This window comes from Sardina pilchardus, chromosome 7, assembly GCF_963854185.1.
Source record: "Sardina pilchardus chromosome 7, fSarPil1.1, whole genome shotgun sequence".
Classification (NCBI taxonomy): Eukaryota; Metazoa; Chordata; class Actinopteri; order Clupeiformes; family Clupeidae; genus Sardina; species Sardina pilchardus.
The window spans coordinates 26,668,640-26,685,304 of record NC_085000.1 but is presented as its reverse complement, the minus strand read 5'-3'; the positions used below and the strand labels follow the sequence as shown (position 1 = coordinate 26,685,304).

At 46.3% G+C, this 16,665-nt stretch overlaps 1 protein-coding gene across 1 annotated transcript in view; it reads right to left on the bottom strand.

Annotated features, from left to right (window-relative positions):
* The window catches only part of LOC134087820 (neuron navigator 1-like), an 87,797-nt gene that overhangs the window by 64,413 nt on the left and 6,719 nt on the right, over window positions 1-16,665 (bottom strand). The window contains exons 3-4 of the mRNA XM_062541577.1: window positions 11,724-12,101; window positions 11,289-11,684 (exon numbers count right to left, since the gene is read on the bottom strand). Coding sequence (XP_062397561.1) covers window positions 11,289-11,684; window positions 11,724-12,101 — 774 coding nt within the window. The remainder of the gene's footprint in view (window positions 1-11,288; window positions 11,685-11,723; window positions 12,102-16,665) is intronic.

Here is a 16,665-nt window from a genome sequence, read left to right as displayed (position 1 = left end):
TGGATTGATAGACACTTTATGTTATGTGCGGGACCACTTTTGGCTTGAGTTCTTTAATTGGGCGTTATAATAGGGATGGACATACAGATTGTCGTGTGCTCAAGTTGTAGCGAGTACACTGAATTGATGTTTGTTTGTTTGCATGTGTGTGTGTGTGTGTGTGTGTGTGTGTGTGTGTTCCAAATGTGTGGGAACTGACTACAGCAAGGACATCCTTGGCAATAAAGACAGCAAAGTGAGAAACTCAAGCACAGAGGCTAAAAGTGTCCAAGTCTTAGCACATGGGACACTGCCCTGGCAGCACGTAGGCCTATTGTGCAACCGGCTTCATCCGTCTGGCTGATGGCGCAATACGAAGTGAGTAACGGGTGACACACACAAGCACCCTGAGGTCTGCACATTATGTGCACACTACAGCATCTTTTACACTCTCAGTCAAATGTGTGTAATCCAACCACGAAATCACAACTTTGCCAAATGTCAAGTGAAAGCCAGCTGGGCCGCAAACGCACTCCACTTCACTCCAGGAGCCGCGGTATCACAGATCACTTTGTGTCTCACTGATGACTTGCGCTCACGCAAACAAACTATTAGTGTACATTCATTTGAATTGCAATCAATCAGTGTGACAATAATATCGAATCATATTCAATAATATTGAATCATATTCAATAATATTATTGAATCATGGAATGAGTACATGTCAGAAACGTAATGTAAAGCACAGCGTTCATATACATTACATGGTCTCGCCCATGGTGTTAATGTAAATATGCTATCCTAATAGATTGACCTCTTTGTGCAAATGGCACCATGACTTTAGGTGTGATCTGCAGCAAGCTAGAAGTCCACTGACATGAGTTGATATGTTTGTTCATGGTGCTGCTGCCTTATCTGAGGGTGTCTATCTTCCGCTGCCCCCGTGGAGGGTCGATAATGAACTCCTAATGCACGGAGACTGCTAATATGCCTGAGACCAGAGCACGGGGAGGATGTCCGCATAAGAGGTCACGATTAAGAGTCTCATTAGAGGATGCAGAGGCAAGAGGAGGGTGGTGGAGTGTGTGTGCGAAAAGAAAAAAGGAGAGGAGGAAGAGAGAAAGAAAGAGAGGAGAGGAGAGGGGTGTGTGGGGGGGAAAGTGGTGTGAGGTTAGAGAGAGAGGAGAGAGGAAGTAGAGAAGAGAGGACAGAGAGTGAGAGAGAGAGAGAAGAGAAGAGAGTGAGAGAGAGGGGAGAAGAGTGAGAGAGAGACGGGAGAAGAGAGTGAGTGAAAGAGAGAGGGGAGAAGAGAGTGAGTGTGAGAGAGAGAGGAGAAGAGAGTGAGAGAGAGAGATAGAGAGGAGAAGAGAGAGGACAGGGGACCGAGTGAACGGACAAGTCTAGAGCGAGGAGATGACAAGCCTTTGGCTAAATGTTGAGTGAGCTCTCATTCTCTCGCCCGCGTCTATATGGGTCACACTTGATAAGGAGGATGTTAAATTGCCAGGCCACGGTGAAAGCAGGCAAAGTGGAGATGGCAGGGTCTTCACTGACCCTCACAAGGCTGATTCCCTGGGAATTTGCACGCAAGAGAAGTGCCTCCAGAGATAACAGTTGACAATATGAAGGACATTAAAACGTCACCTTACAAAGTAGTTTTCATCCTCTGAAGAGGTTTTCAGCAAAAGATTGTTTTATATATTAAAGCATTACAACACATTTCTTGTATGCCACGTTTATAAATAGACGTTTCTTTTTTGCCACCACCAGTGAGTCACATGTCACAGCACACACAGTAATCTCCATCTCAAAGTCAACAACAAAAGTTTGTCTAAATATAATTCCCGCTCGTGTTACCACTCGTGGGGACACTATTGTGTCAGTCACCCAAACAAACTCCCCAGTGAAGAAGCAAAGCTTTAGTGCTGTCAACTGTCAACATCTTTTTGTGATGTCTCATCTAGGGAGTTTTGAGTTTCCTCCTTTCCTTTCAAACCCTGCTTTTTCATCTTGCTTGGAGGCAGAAGGATGGCCTGGACAACATGAAAAACAGGATATGATACGCACACACACACAGACACACACACACACACACACACACACACACACACAACTCCATCCTTCACATCTGGTGCTGAGAGCCCTGGCCATCCAATACTGTGGCCAACAGACCTTTTGGCAATGGCGAGGATGAGAGAGGAGAGACTAAGGAAATGACCAGCTGGATGCAAACATCCCTTCAGAAGTTCAATGACACCCTGCATCCTGACAAACTACAGACAGAAGAAAAGGGGAAATTAAAAAAAGTGAAGGCAAATATCTGAAGCTTAGCAGCATTATTTCCCATTCGTTTTAAATAATTTATTTGGAAGCATAAAGTCACCGTTACATAATCTTCCACAAGACCTCTTTGTTCTTTGTTTGTGATGGTGAAAACACATGATGACCCACTCAAACACACACACACACACACACACACACACACACACTCCAAAAAAGCCTTGTTGTTCAAAACATGTGACGATCAGATCAGAAGTGCGGATTGCAACAGCTGAAAAGTGAAGCATCGCCAACTGGCTGAGTTTTTTCCCATGACGGTCAGATTTTAACGGCGAGACAAGGGGTCAGCCCAGGGAAATGCACTGTACACAGGGGGCAAGGCCCTTTCAAAACCTACACACACTGAGTGACTGTCTGCCTCTAACTGACACACATGGATGCACTTCCTTTGTCCAAGACCTTTGTTCTACTGCGTTCTCTTCCAGCTCACAGGAACAGCAAAGGTGACCTATAAATTAACTATGTGCTCTCTCAGCATGTTGAGAAAAGGGGCCTTTCCCATCTGGATAGCCCATGGCATGTTGGGAGACATACTGTAGGACAACCTTACATAACGTTACCTTAATATCTATGCGGAAGCAGAAACTCATGCGTCCACGTGGGCAAGCGGGCAGTGGGTATAGAGGGCAGAGTGCCCAAACAACTGGAGGTCTTATGAGCTCATGCTATGGCTCAGTAAAGTACCACAGTGGCACAGCTGCGGCTACAATAAAGCTCTCTCGCGGCTGGGCAAGGCCTGTGTTTGTGCATCCTGTGTTGGTTCCAAGGGCGGTAGGGTAGGGTGGGGTGGGGTGGGGTGGGGTGGGCTGTTACACCTATCACTGGCCAAGCGTTTGTCTGGCGCAGGGGGCCATAAAAAGTTTGCGCCCATGTGGAGAAAATTGTTCACAGCCAGCCAGAAGCAACTTCAAGTGACGTCTTTGTTCTGCCTTCCTTTATTTTAGTTTTTTTTTTATTCGTTATTTTTTTGTGTGAAACTTTTCAGCAGGGGGGGGGGGGGGGAAGGGTGGCACTTTTAAGCTGTTGTTGTGCAACAAAGTGAACAGCAACAATACAACGGCACGGAACAGGGAAGATGACCTCAGGCCGGCATGACTGTATCCCCTGGACTGCGACATTTTGGAAACCACCAGCTGTAACGCCTTGGACACCACACGTAACTAGAGAAAAGAACCTAAACCGAGTCAAACACAACCCCTGAGGCAGGACATTTTTGTCTTCCCAAGACAGACATCCCTGTGTGTGTCCAGCACCAAATAAACCCAGAGAGGATTTGGTTAAAGTAAAAAAAAAAAAAGTCATAATAATCATATATGCGCGGGCATGTTCTCAGATGTGCTGCACCAGGCCTGTGAGCTCACTGGAAACACTGACGGTCAGTTTCCCCGTTGGAGAGAGAGACCGGTGAGGCAGCCATTTGTGGTGCAAGACAACAACAAACACTACTATGCCAACTCAGCTCGACCCGACCCGTCCCCATAGAATAAACCCTACAGTATATGACGTGCTAGAGCTAGACGGAGCGCTGAGCGAAAACAGCTTTTGTCAACGCGGAATGCATTAGCTAAGCCATCAATGCCTACAGACACCAACCACACCGCAGCGGGCCTTCATCGATTCTGACAGGCCCGATGCAGGAGGACCTTTGAAGGCTTGGAAACTGTAAGTGTGGCAGGCCTTGAAGACGCAGCCGTGCACTTGCGTTGGTAAGCCACAGCAAAGAGGGACCTCATTTGACATTCGCTTGCATGGTGAGATGCTGTCAGCTAGACTACGGAGTCTCTAATACATCTGCATGACTCCAGAGTGGTTTTGGTGTTTGGTGTTGCAAGTGATGATGGTAGAGGAATCTAAAATGATGCATTTGGGCAGATATATCCACATTAGACACATAATTCCAACTGGATGAGGCTGCTTGAAGATCTCCTGGCTACTTTAGCCATCAGCACTGGTAACTACCAAACTGTGAGAGTCTACAGTACATCACCAGTCCATCCATGCACAAGCTAAAAGCACACTGCATTCACATACACATTTACACATTTAACAGATGTTTTTATCCAAAGCGCACTATAAAATAAGGAATAACATTCAAGCTATATTGCAAACGGAGACCTTAGGTAATAACTAATACTACAATACATAGTACCAGAAGAACAGAGTGCAGAAGTTAAAGTAGCCTACTAGTCAAAGTGTTGGTGAAGGAGATAGTGGTAGAAGAAGAATGCACAGTGGCCTTTAATGACATGCAGGTGCTCCTTAAGGTAACCATATAATACATAACATCTGATGGCTATACATGACTGTTTTTGCTTGCTGCACAGCAGACACATTTAAATCATTCAGCCTTATCTATCCTTCAAAAGCTGTAAATAAGATGCTAGCCAAGGCTGTGCTATCCGCTTAAATCGACATCCACTCGACTCTTAAGATCTTAAGCAGGGGGAGCTTCTAGTCATTACAAAGAGAACCGATTCAAGGGATCTGCACATGGAGGACCACCACCTCCTATCAAATGAACATCTGCTTTTTTTCCCCTCTGCCCTCTCACTCTTTCCCATCATTCTATCTCTCCCTCCCTCTTTCTCGACCTCTCTCTCTGTCTGTCTCTCTCTCAATAAGATGACTGAGCTGCTTACAGACTCAAGGCTGCTTAGAACCACCATAGATTAGCAAATGTATGAACTGATTAAGGTGCTAGGGAATTTCTAAATGGTGGCTCCAAAAGATGAGATGGATGGGGGGGGGGGGGGGGGGGGGCTGCATCTGATTATCATCACAGCAGACACCTAAAGGGATTGTCTGAGTCCTGCTGGTGATTAAAAAGCATTGGGGGCAAAGACTGGAGCCACTGATGGGAAAGAGACACACCATTTTGTGTGGAGATTTAGGAGTCCACCAGTAAAGCCTTGGCAAATGAGGCAAGTGATTTTTTTTTGTCAGCAAATAGCGTGATAGCGACTGTGTGTGTGTGTGTGTGTGTGTGTGTGTGTGTGTGTGCGTGTGTGTGTGCGTGTGTGTATTTGTTTGTGAGCATGCACTCACATGTATGTGTTAATGAATGAGTGAAGTTTGCAATATCACACTAGCATGCTGTAACCAAATTAAACATTTTAAAAGGGGTGACATGTGGAAAGACACAGAGTCCCACAGCTTGTCAACCCCTCTCATCCTGGTGACTTATACAACTGAATGCTATCTAAAATGTATTTAAAAACAAACACAACAGCTTTTACGGCTATTACACGGAGCGAGTAATTTTATAGACACACACCAGGGTTTCTTTAAATAGCCGCCGATCTCCCCCTCTCTGTCTGTCCCATCAACAGCTGTCGCTGGACACTGGCTTTGGTGTGAGCAAAGAGCCAGAGGCAAAACCCACATATGTGCGTGTTTGTGACTTTATTCAGAGCTGTTTGATGCCACTCTCCTGCAGAGTTTTAAGAAGCCCTTGATGCAGATGCTCTCAAGTATGCCTTGATTTCATTCTAGTGTGTAGAGGACTCCAGAGTCTGCACGAGTCGAATAATGGACCACAGGACTCATGGTAATGTCTCTTTCTAAAGAGAAGCCAAATGTTTCTACATAATAAATGTTGTGGAGCAAAATAGTAGAAGTTCTTTAAAAGTGGCTTTATATGTTCTATAATTAGCTTGTTATTCTTTAAAGTAGCAATATATTATCTGTGGACACTGAGAAATGGAAATATATGTCATTTCTGCTTTGTTACAACCTCATCAACACTAATGGAAAAATATGTAACAACAAGCCTAAAAGCTACAAAAAATCCCTGTATTTCCCCCAAAAAGAAAACAGGCTCAAATAAGCACATAATCAGACACTAAATAAAAATGTCACTACGCACTTAGGAACAAACTGAGGCTATGTGCTTTCTGCTGATGTAGTGCAGAAAAGCCCACTGGTGGCGGCTGACTGAGTTTCACCAGCTGGTATAGACTACAGACTGCCGACAGTTCACAGTAGAAGAAAGCAGCCACAAAAGTCGTTCTGGGCCTCAAAAAAGTAGTCTCTTGTGTTCAAGTGCCGTGTAAAACCACCTCTTGAAATATGACAGAATTTCTGGACAAGGCACTCAGACCAGCCCCCTATAACTGACAAACAAGGACTAAATATACACTAGCTGGGGCATTCGGAGTTGCAGTGCACTGGAAAGTATGCCTTGTGGTCTTCTGAGAGTTATTTTACGATACGCTTAAACATAGGGCTGCTTTTTTGACACACAGTTTTAGACAAGCTAGGTTTTTGTCTCTAAAGATTAGTTACCAAAGAGATTGGCGAACCTGAAATCAAAACAATGCAACGGGCTAAACAATAACAAATCATTATTGAGGGGACAACATTGATTGTGAATAGCAAAGCACTGCGTTTTCACATGTTTAATTTAGCAGATTCTCTTGAATCCCAGCAGTAGCTTTGCAGACATGTAAAATTAGATTGAGAAACAAAATTACATTAGAACAATTCACTGAAGAAAAAAAGAACGCATGGACAAAAAATTAGCCTGGTTGTAATGTCATTACATAGCCGCCGCACATTATGTGGTAAGCTGGAGGAAGCCATCAACATTTCAACAAAGACCTCAAAGCCACACTATAAGGTCTTTGCATATGTGTGCACATGCGTAGCCATGTGTTTGTTGTTCATATGGACAGCAATGTGTGTGTGTGCGTGTGCATGCATGAGTGTGTATGTGTGTGTGTGTGTGTGTGTGTGTGTGTGTGTGTGTGTGTGTGTGTGTGTGTGTGTGTGTATGTACGTGTGTGTGTGTGTGTGTGTGTGTGTGTGCGTGTGTGTGTGTGTGTATGTACGTGTGTGTGTGTGTGTGTGTGTGTGTGTGTGTGTGTGTGTGTGTGTGTGCGTGTGTATGTACGTGTGTGTGTGTGTGTGTGTGTGTGTGTGTGTGTGTGTGTGTGTGTGTGTGTGTGTGTGTGTGTGTGTGTGTATGTACGTGTGTGTGTGTGTGTGTGTGTGTGTGTGTGTGTGTGTGTGTGTGTGTGCGTGTGTGTGTGTGTGTGTGTGTGTGTCTCATCACGCTCACTGTATCTGCACTTGTGCATGTGTACATACTCTATGCACACATGGGCATCGCTCTGTGTGTTTGTACAAATCTTTATGGAGCGGATCTCTGAGTTCACTGTGGTGTGATCTAAAATCTCCACTGAGAGGTCTATCTGATTCCAGGGGCAGAAGGCACATGTGGTCTGTAATAGACATTACCCTCCTCTCCCTACCATCCCAGGCCAGGCCTGCTTCCTATACCAAAGACAGGCCTCATTACCATGGCAGTCACAGAGCTAAATCCATTTCCTGCACCATTCAGAGCCATCCTTCACAACAGCAAAGAGACAGCTAGACCTCCTGTCTATGTCTGCTTTATGTGTAACTGCATAAGTGGATACACACACACACACACACACGCACACACGCGCGCGCGCACACGCACACACACACACACACACACACACAAATACATACACACAGTCGCACACACACACACATACACGCACACACATGTGCGCGCGCACACACACACACACGCACGCACGCACGCACGCACGCACGCACGCACGCACGCACACGCACACGCACACACAAATACACACACAGTCGCACACACACATACTGTACGCACACACACACACACACACACACACACACATACAGTACACACAGTAGGATGTACATCCTCAAGTGTATGCATGCACACACTTGAAACCAGCAGTGAAGGGTTCTGGCAGTATAGAATCGGCTGTATGTGGCACTTTTAGGTCACCATTACAAGTGAATGACTATGGTAATTACAGTAATAACTCTCTCAACTGTTGTCTCTCCCTCTCTCTCTTCCTCTCTCTCTCTCTCTCTTTCCCTTCCTCTCTATTTCTGTCTATTTCCATCTCTTTCTGAGTGCATTCCTAAGCATGGGCACATGTGTGTGTGTGTGTGTGTGTGTGTGTGTGTGGGAGGTTGCCGGAATATCCTCTCAAGGTTGTCAGGTCCCATTAAGTCCCACCGGCCCGCACCACTTCATGCCCAAACGGCGCTGGCCGAACACGAGGAAGAGGAGGAAGAAGAAGAGCAGTGAGGAAGATGAGGCATGGCAGGGATGCCAACACTACCAGGGATGCCACGAGGCCCAAGGACACACCTCGTGAGTCACATGCCAAGGGGACTTAACCCGGCGCATTGAAGGAATTCTTCACATGACCGTCGCTTAAATAAAATGTCCGAAATATGTGAGCGTCAGCTGAGAAACTCCATCGGCCCTCAGGCTGCAGAATAGCGCTAAACAACAAAGTGCTAAACAAATAGGCGTCAACAAGAAAATGGACGGTTTAAATGTTACACATGCAACAGGGATCTCTTAAAGGCTTAGCAAATGAAGCCATGAAAGGAAGTCACATGCCTGTTGGCATTGTGTGGGTGCAACAGTTTGTAAGTGCAAGGCCGGGATGTTTAAATCAAATGGGTAAATCTCCTCATTATGTTTATGTACTGTTAATCCCCAAATCCTAACCCTTTGGTTGGATTCCCTTAAAAAAAAAAACGTGCCAGAGCCACACTTGAAGAAAAAAAAAACTGATTTGCATGGTAAACCTCTTACAGGCACAAATTAAAGGGGGAATCTGTCAAATCAGGTTTCTGTGGCATAGCTCACACATGCTAGGGTTAACACCTAGCACATTAGCGCTCCCTCTTTTCAGATGGTGAAGGTAACATCTTTTGACTGCAATCCCTTTTAAGAAAGACTTCAGGGACTCAGGGGGTGCTTAAATGCACGCACACCATCACTATTTTTTCACGAGGGCACTCTGTCATGAGTTCCTGTGACGACGGCTAGTGATTCATTGTGAATTCATTGTTTCAACTGCCAGCTAGGGCTACTGAAAGTATCCTCGCTCACAAAGAGCACAGAGACTAGTCATAGTTTACATTTGAGAGTGTATTCCTCCTCTCCACCCATCCACCATGTAACCTAGCAACACTACTCCTAGCCTGTAACTATACATCACACTGGCGAGCTATAGTGTAGGGAAAGATAGTCATCTGTGCTGCTATCTGAAGCCTGTCCTGCTGGTGCAAGGAGAAACAGCACGCCATCTCCTGTTCCACTCCAACCTCCTCCTCTGCCACAGATGAGCACACACAGAAGGAGGTGGAGGTGGAGGTGGAGGTGGAGGTGGAGGAGGAGGAGGAGGAGGAGAGAAGAGGAGGAGGTGGTGAAAGACATGTGTTTGCTGCCAGGCTGTGACATCTGATGGCCTGATCAGCCCAGAAAGAAGACGCTGTGGCAATTTCCACCAGTCTGCCGGATAGTGTGAGCAAAATAAAATTTAGGTCATCTGCTGAGCGAGATCTGATACTATTCTCCTCCAATCTCTTCTTTCCCCATCCCCCCCTCTGGTCCACATATCTCCCAAGCGAAAGGTGAGGGGAAGACAAGGTCAGAACAAACCAGGGAGGGCTGGAAGGGAGGGGGGGCTCATAAATGAACTGAATTCTATTTTCTCATATCTCTCTCCTCCACACACGGCCGCTAAGGCAACTCTCCCTTCTCGGACAGAAATGGAAAGCGCGATAGCACGACGAGACCAGGTGCACATATCCGCTCTGTCACACACCACTGCACCTCAAAGTAGAAAATGATTGAGAAATAAATGACACCGAACGACATGACGCTGAAAAATAAGCCAATATGTTCCAGCTGCCAAAAGGCATTACTGAAATATCTAGTGGACCTGACACCCAGGCAAAAAGTGATGGACGGTGTGAAAACAGTCACAATACACACAACACACAAAATGAAATGAATTGTGCTTTTCTATTTTGTTTTCTCGCCTGCCTTTATGCTGAATGTAAACAAAACGAGCAGCCTGTGCATGCGGTACCTGCTGAATGACCTCCGGCCAGAGTGTGACCCTCCCCATTATTCTGCCTCTCCTCCCCGCGGTGATGGGGAGGGAAGCGGGGAGGGGGACCATCTGTCAGAGGCCCCCGCTGGATCAATGGGAAGCAGAGGGAAAGCTAAATATGTCCCCCTCACTATGGAACTGAAACCGGTTCAAAAAAAGCCTCAGTGTATTTTCAGGGGACAGCTTGCACATCCTGAAGCCTGTTCCTCATTCCTTGTTGCCCCTGTTGTTGCTCCCTTATGTTTTTTTTGCTGGCTGTGCACTTTTAGCTACCACCACCAGTGCTGTTGGTGCCTGCGTTGTTATGTATGTGGAGTACATCTAGGAACAGCATCAGTGTGTGCCAATATGCCCTGGAGGGATGTGCTGCAATGGCAGCTTTAATCATATGATCAGGACATGACAGTGCAGCATTGTTGTGATCCGTGCATTAGGGCAGTGTGTCACGCTCTCTCAATGCCGTGAACCCGTGCGCAGAAAATGACGCGCGCCGTGTGCTTTTTCCGAGTCACCGTGAACGTCTCCCCCCCGCCACCCCCCCTCTCCTCAACACCTAATTGGTTTCACCCAGGTCTTAGACAGCGGTCTCATACGCATACAATGTAAACAAAGAGAGAGTGATGCTAAAAAAAAAACCCAGATTAAAAACACTGTTTGATCAATCGAATACTAAAAAGAAGGTGAGCCAGATGGTGTCCGCTTAGCATAGCCGTAGCAGGGGAGGAAAAAGGAGCGGTTCTTAGGGGTTAGCGGCAGGGGGTCTGTGCCATGATGAGAGCACGACTGTCTGGGTTGTCGGAGAGCCGAGAGACGCGTGGCGATGATGATGACAGCCCAAGGCAGACAGGGCTGGGTTTGTTTTTGTCACGGTCTGAGGGCGCTAGAAAGGCTCAGGCAGTGCCAGGTAGGCAGGCAGGTACAGTAGGTGGGTAAAGTAGGTAGCATGGGGTAGCTAGCAGGCATAGCTCACATGTGGAGAACAGCAGCATTTGGAAAGCAGGAAAAAAGCACTAGAGTGCGGCGCGGCGCGGTACTCACCCAACATCTGGCTGAAGAGCAGCTGTTCCAGGTCCCCCAGCACGGTCACCACCAGCTCGGGGTCCACCTTTACAAAAGACTTGTCCCCCTCTTGCCCCTTCCCGCCACCGTTGGTGGCTGCCCCAGAAGAAGGGCTGGTCGCTCCCTTCTTACCGTTCGCTTTAGCCTTGCTGGTCAGTATCTCGTCGTCAGACTTGGTGTCCTTAATGGCCGCCTCCTGCGCCTTGCTGATGGGCTTGACCTCAGCGTAGGGCCCGCGGGGCAAGCGGCTCGGCTTGGCCAAGTTCGACGGGGGCACCAGCTGACTGAAAGATTTGGACTTGCCCGGGCAGAGGGAGTGCTCGGACTTGGAGAGTTTCCTGGACAGAGGTGCGTGTCCTCCTCCTCCTCCTCCTCCTCCTCCTCCACCAACACCTCCTCGCCCGGCGCCCACACCTCCATCCTTGGCAAGCTTGCCCGGCTTGCCATACCCGGAGCCCGGCTTGGCCATGTCGTCCGACCACTTGGGCTGGTAGAGGTGCATCTTCTTCTCGGCGTCGGTCAGCACGCACAGGTTGGTCAGCGACTTCTGCTTGCGCAGGTTGGTGGGCACCGGCAGCCGACCCTCCGTGGAGCTGCCGCCCGCCTTGTAGACCCGCAGCTCGGACCTGGAGGTACTCTGGGGCAGCCCTGACTTGCCCCTCCTGGCCGCCATGCTGCCGCCCGGCGGTGCCTTGGCTTCCACTGGGCTGTCCTCCGCAGCAGTCTGGGCAGTCCGGCTGTGGTCAGTGTCCGGCTCTACTCTGCTCTTGGGGTTACCCCCAGGCATTCTTCCTGTATGGAACCATTTAAAAGCATCAGTGAATCAGGGGGTGGAAGTGGAAAAGGAAAAACAGAAATAATCCAGCAAATGAATGCGACTGTGAATGTCGCTCTGGTCTCTCTCTATCTCTCTCTCTCTCTCTGTGTCTCTCTTTCTCTCTCTCGCTCTCCCAGATTCTCCTTCAGCTCACAGGCACCTGTGAACGGTGGCGCTCAGTAAAAATAAATCCCTTTCCGAGCAGCAGCAGCAGCAGCAGCAGTAGCAGCAGCAGCAGCGGAGACAGGCACCGAGGAAGGGTCCTGCGCTGCCTCACATGTAATCCTTGTATCAGGTTTATTCAGCATGTAAATCCACACTCTTCCAATCCAAGTCTCTGCCTCCGACAGCCTTGGTCAGGAGGCTTGCTTCTCTGCCTGCAGCTGTTCCTACGCTGCCCAGTCTCTCTCTCTGACACACACACACTCTCTCTCACTCACACACTCGCTTCCTCCTCTCTCTCTCTCTCTCGCGCTCTCTCTCTCTGCCTCTTGCTCGCTTCCTTCTCTTGCTCTAGTCACTGTGTCTCCTCCCTTCAGCCCACAGCGAAGCCTCCTGCTGCTGCCTCCTGCAGCAGGCGAATGCCGAATGGCAGGGGAGACAGACGCAGAAACAATCCCTCCCCCTACTCCCTTGAGCTCATTCAACCTTGCTCCCTCCCCCTTCTCTCTCTCTTTCCTCCCTCTCTCCCTCTCTCTCTCTCTCTCACTCTCTCGCTTGCTTGATCACACTCACTCTCTTCACACATACACACACACACACTCACCAGTTTAAAGATGCTACCCTGCTCACCAGCACATACAGTGCAAACATTAGGGGTCAGGATAAATTACAAACCTTTGGAAAAACAGGTTCTATTTACTGTTATCAGTCCTTATCACACATATGTCATCTCGATGGCCTCTCTTTTGTTCACACCCTTTTCCCCTCCAACAACAATAGCGTTAATATTAACCAACTGGGCTTTGAAGGGAGGCTAGAGAATGGAATAGTTAATATTTGCTTTGTCTCTTTTGTTAAATCAGATTCCGTTTTATTTGCTTACAAATGACAAAATTGGAAAATCATTACGTAATGCTGCAAATGTTGAGCCAATTTACATATCAAATGGGCTGTTTGTACCCAATAGGATTAATTCTAGTCTTTGTGAAATGTATAATTTTAAAGAATAGAATGAAAATAATTTCTTAATAAAGAAAATCAGTTTTAAGCCGCTAGTATTATGGATACATAATTGAATTTGCATTTATAGGCCAAGAGTTCCTGGCACAACCGATTAACCCTTCATTGTAACTCACTGCTGGATGTTAGCCTTATCTGAAACAAGTCAAATCAACTGTGACTTAATGGTTGTGGACAAATGGATTAACAATTAGGGATATTGGCCACAGTGCCATTTAGCTGCATCTAGTGCTTGTGTTCCCATCACAGTGGGACTTCCCCTCTATCCTAATGTGCCCATACTCTATCCCAGTAGAGTAGAGGGATGGGCATGTCAGATTAATATGGCAGCAGCGGAGCTCCTGCTCTCGCCCACTCGGTAAAGTCAAAAGGAGCACAGGCACGTTTTAATCATACGCTAGAATGGCCAGTCGCCTCTTCTTCTTCTTCTCCTCTCTGGGAAAAAAAAGACCCTCAAGCAGGACTTCACATAACATTTGATTCGCCTTATATTCTATGGAGTGCCTCTCTCTCTCCCTCCCTTCATATCTCTCTCTCTCCTTCTCTCTCTCTCACACACACACATACACACACACACACACACACACACACACACACACACACACACACACACACACACACACACACACACACTTAAACAAGATCACTAGTTACTGCAAGACTGCCAAATTGATACATATGTCTAATGTATCTAAACTGATATCAACAGTCATCTCTACAAACGACACTAGTAGTGTTTTCTGCAATCCATTTAAAAAAAAACATTTGAAATTGAGGTCAGTCGCTTCAGTTGAGTTTACTGATCATTAACAAGGTATTTGCTCTCTGCCTAAACTGTATGGCCATTGTTGCATGGTTAATGGTAGAAGGAAACTATTTAACTCCTTTCAGTCATGAGTATAAATGAGGGCTACTTAAAAATAGTTACTCATTGATAACTTACATGCAAGGATAGTATAGGAAGGAATTTGGCAATACACAGATGAAAGAGTGGCTGTCATTTTACTGTATGTGGGTGTTGTTGATGATGGAATGTCACATATTTTGCTGTAGGTAATCATCATGACAAATCATCTCATAAGGCTTGATGTTATGACAGCTAATTCACAAGTGCTTTTGGATGAAGTGGTACTGTATCTAATGCTACAAAAGCTGTTGGAACAAGACACCGATATAATTGGTCAGTATCTGTCAAGATGACAACTCAGAGGATAAGGCAACTGTGATGATATGTTTCTGACATGGCTAAGCCAGTTTTATCAGGGTCGGTTCAAACAAAGTATCTAAATCTTACTTTTGGTTTCTGCTCTGGGTTTGTCAGGTCTCGCACTGCTTTAAAAACCTCACTGATGTATAATCCAATAATCCACTCTGAGGGAGCAGAGACAGAAAAAAGCGAGCAAACAACTCAGGCCTGGGCTTCAAGTCCTAATTTTTTACATTTGGAGTGCTGCTGCCTCGTCTAGTCTTTTCCCAGAATTTTAGAAGTTGAAGCGGTGCAGCAGCACAGATCTCACTCGACGTGTTGGTTCTTAGTTCTTAATTCCAAGTTCTATGCCTCCCCACGGAGATATTAATGCTTCACAGCACACAAACCGCTGTGAGGATGCCATACAAGGCTGTTTTTGTTTCAGGGGGGGTGAGTGGGTAGGGTGGGGGGGGGGGGGGGGTCTGAGACGTAAACAGTTGCTTATTTGTTCACACGCTCGTCGTCGCCGCGGCTCCAGCTACCTAAGGTCGGGAGCAAGACTGACCGCAGGTTGCCGGCCAGCGTAACACTGCTGACTTTCATTGGGCACTGACGTTGACTCATCAGTAAATCACCCGGGAAACCGAAAGCATGAACAGGGCCAAATGACTGAATGACCCCCGAAATGATACGCGTTTCGTTTACGCAGAACGTAGTCAACGGAGCCATTGAGAGTATGAGTGCTTGACCTATGAATCACAGTGAAAAATATATTCACTGTGAAAAAAAAAAAAAGCATATACATCATACAGCTCATACGCATCTCTTAACGGTCTCATCGCTGGTTCCTGGTGACTAAGGCTGTACTCACAAATCTGCTCACACTTTTAACATGCACAGGCACAGGTCAAGTCAACAGTGCATGGCAATACAGAACATGCAAATACAGCAGAGGTATGCTTACAAGATGTGTTACAAATGTCATGTCTACACAGAGGGTGTTATCAAGGCAATGCAATCTGTACACTTATGAATGCGTAGCAGAATGTGCAATTTAGTAAAACATACACTCTACCATAGCACTGCTTACTCCCTTGAGGGAATACAGTATGCTGTTTTTGAAGGGAAAATCATATGTAATATGTATGACTACAAAACATCAAAGACTCTATACTCCTTCTTTGGTTGTAATAACAACCTCCCTGCCCCCGCCCCCTGTCTAGAAGTCAGTTTGATGCCCCACCCAAAGCGTGACTCAAAAGAGGCTCAAAAAAGGACAAAAAAGACCCCCCCCCCCAAAAAAAAGAAGAAAAACAGGGAAGCTGTGACTACAAAAGGATATCCTTTCTCTTTTTATAAGTCTACAACCAGCTCAGTGCAGCTTTTTGCAGTCGACCATGAATCAGTTTCCCCAAACAGGAATAATAATATAGACCATGAGAAAGGATATCCTGTTGATTCCACACATGATCCAGCAGAATCAGACTTGGCCTGATTCACCACTGATTAAGCGTGAGCCATATCAGACGGTCAGACGGTTCAAACAATTCAAACCAACTGACCACTGACTCATCGAGCTACCTAAAATAGGTCCTGGACAGGATACCTTCATGTCTTAATGTGATACTACAATTCTCTTCACCTCACAAGAGGGGAATACAAATGAGCTAACAGCTATTACATTTTATTTAGCCCTACTTAACATTCAGATGAAAGGCTTTATTCTTCACAAATAAAGGTGGATGAATGACTTCATTTATAAAATGTGTCATGTGATTAAACTAATTTTATGCCTTTCAAAAAATGAACTGGCTTCTTTTTACTGCCAAGGATTTAGTCCAGCCTTTGATTTTAAACCACAACTGCATAGGTGGATGTTTCTGATAATAAACAGTATACTTAAAAATAAAGCACTCCACCACTCAATGGAGAATGGATCGAAACACATTCTTATAAAAAATACAGCTATTTATCAGCAAGATTGCATAGAATTGCAAATAAAGCCATTTTTAGCACATAACTGGCTTAGCTGATTTGTAATCCACATAAAATAATCTTAACTTGGTTCTTTACTACGTATCCCTGAGCTACCTCTGTTCACATTCTTGGACATCACCTACAGTATGTATTTTGCTACAATAAGAAAGCAGTACACTGGTCGTTCACAG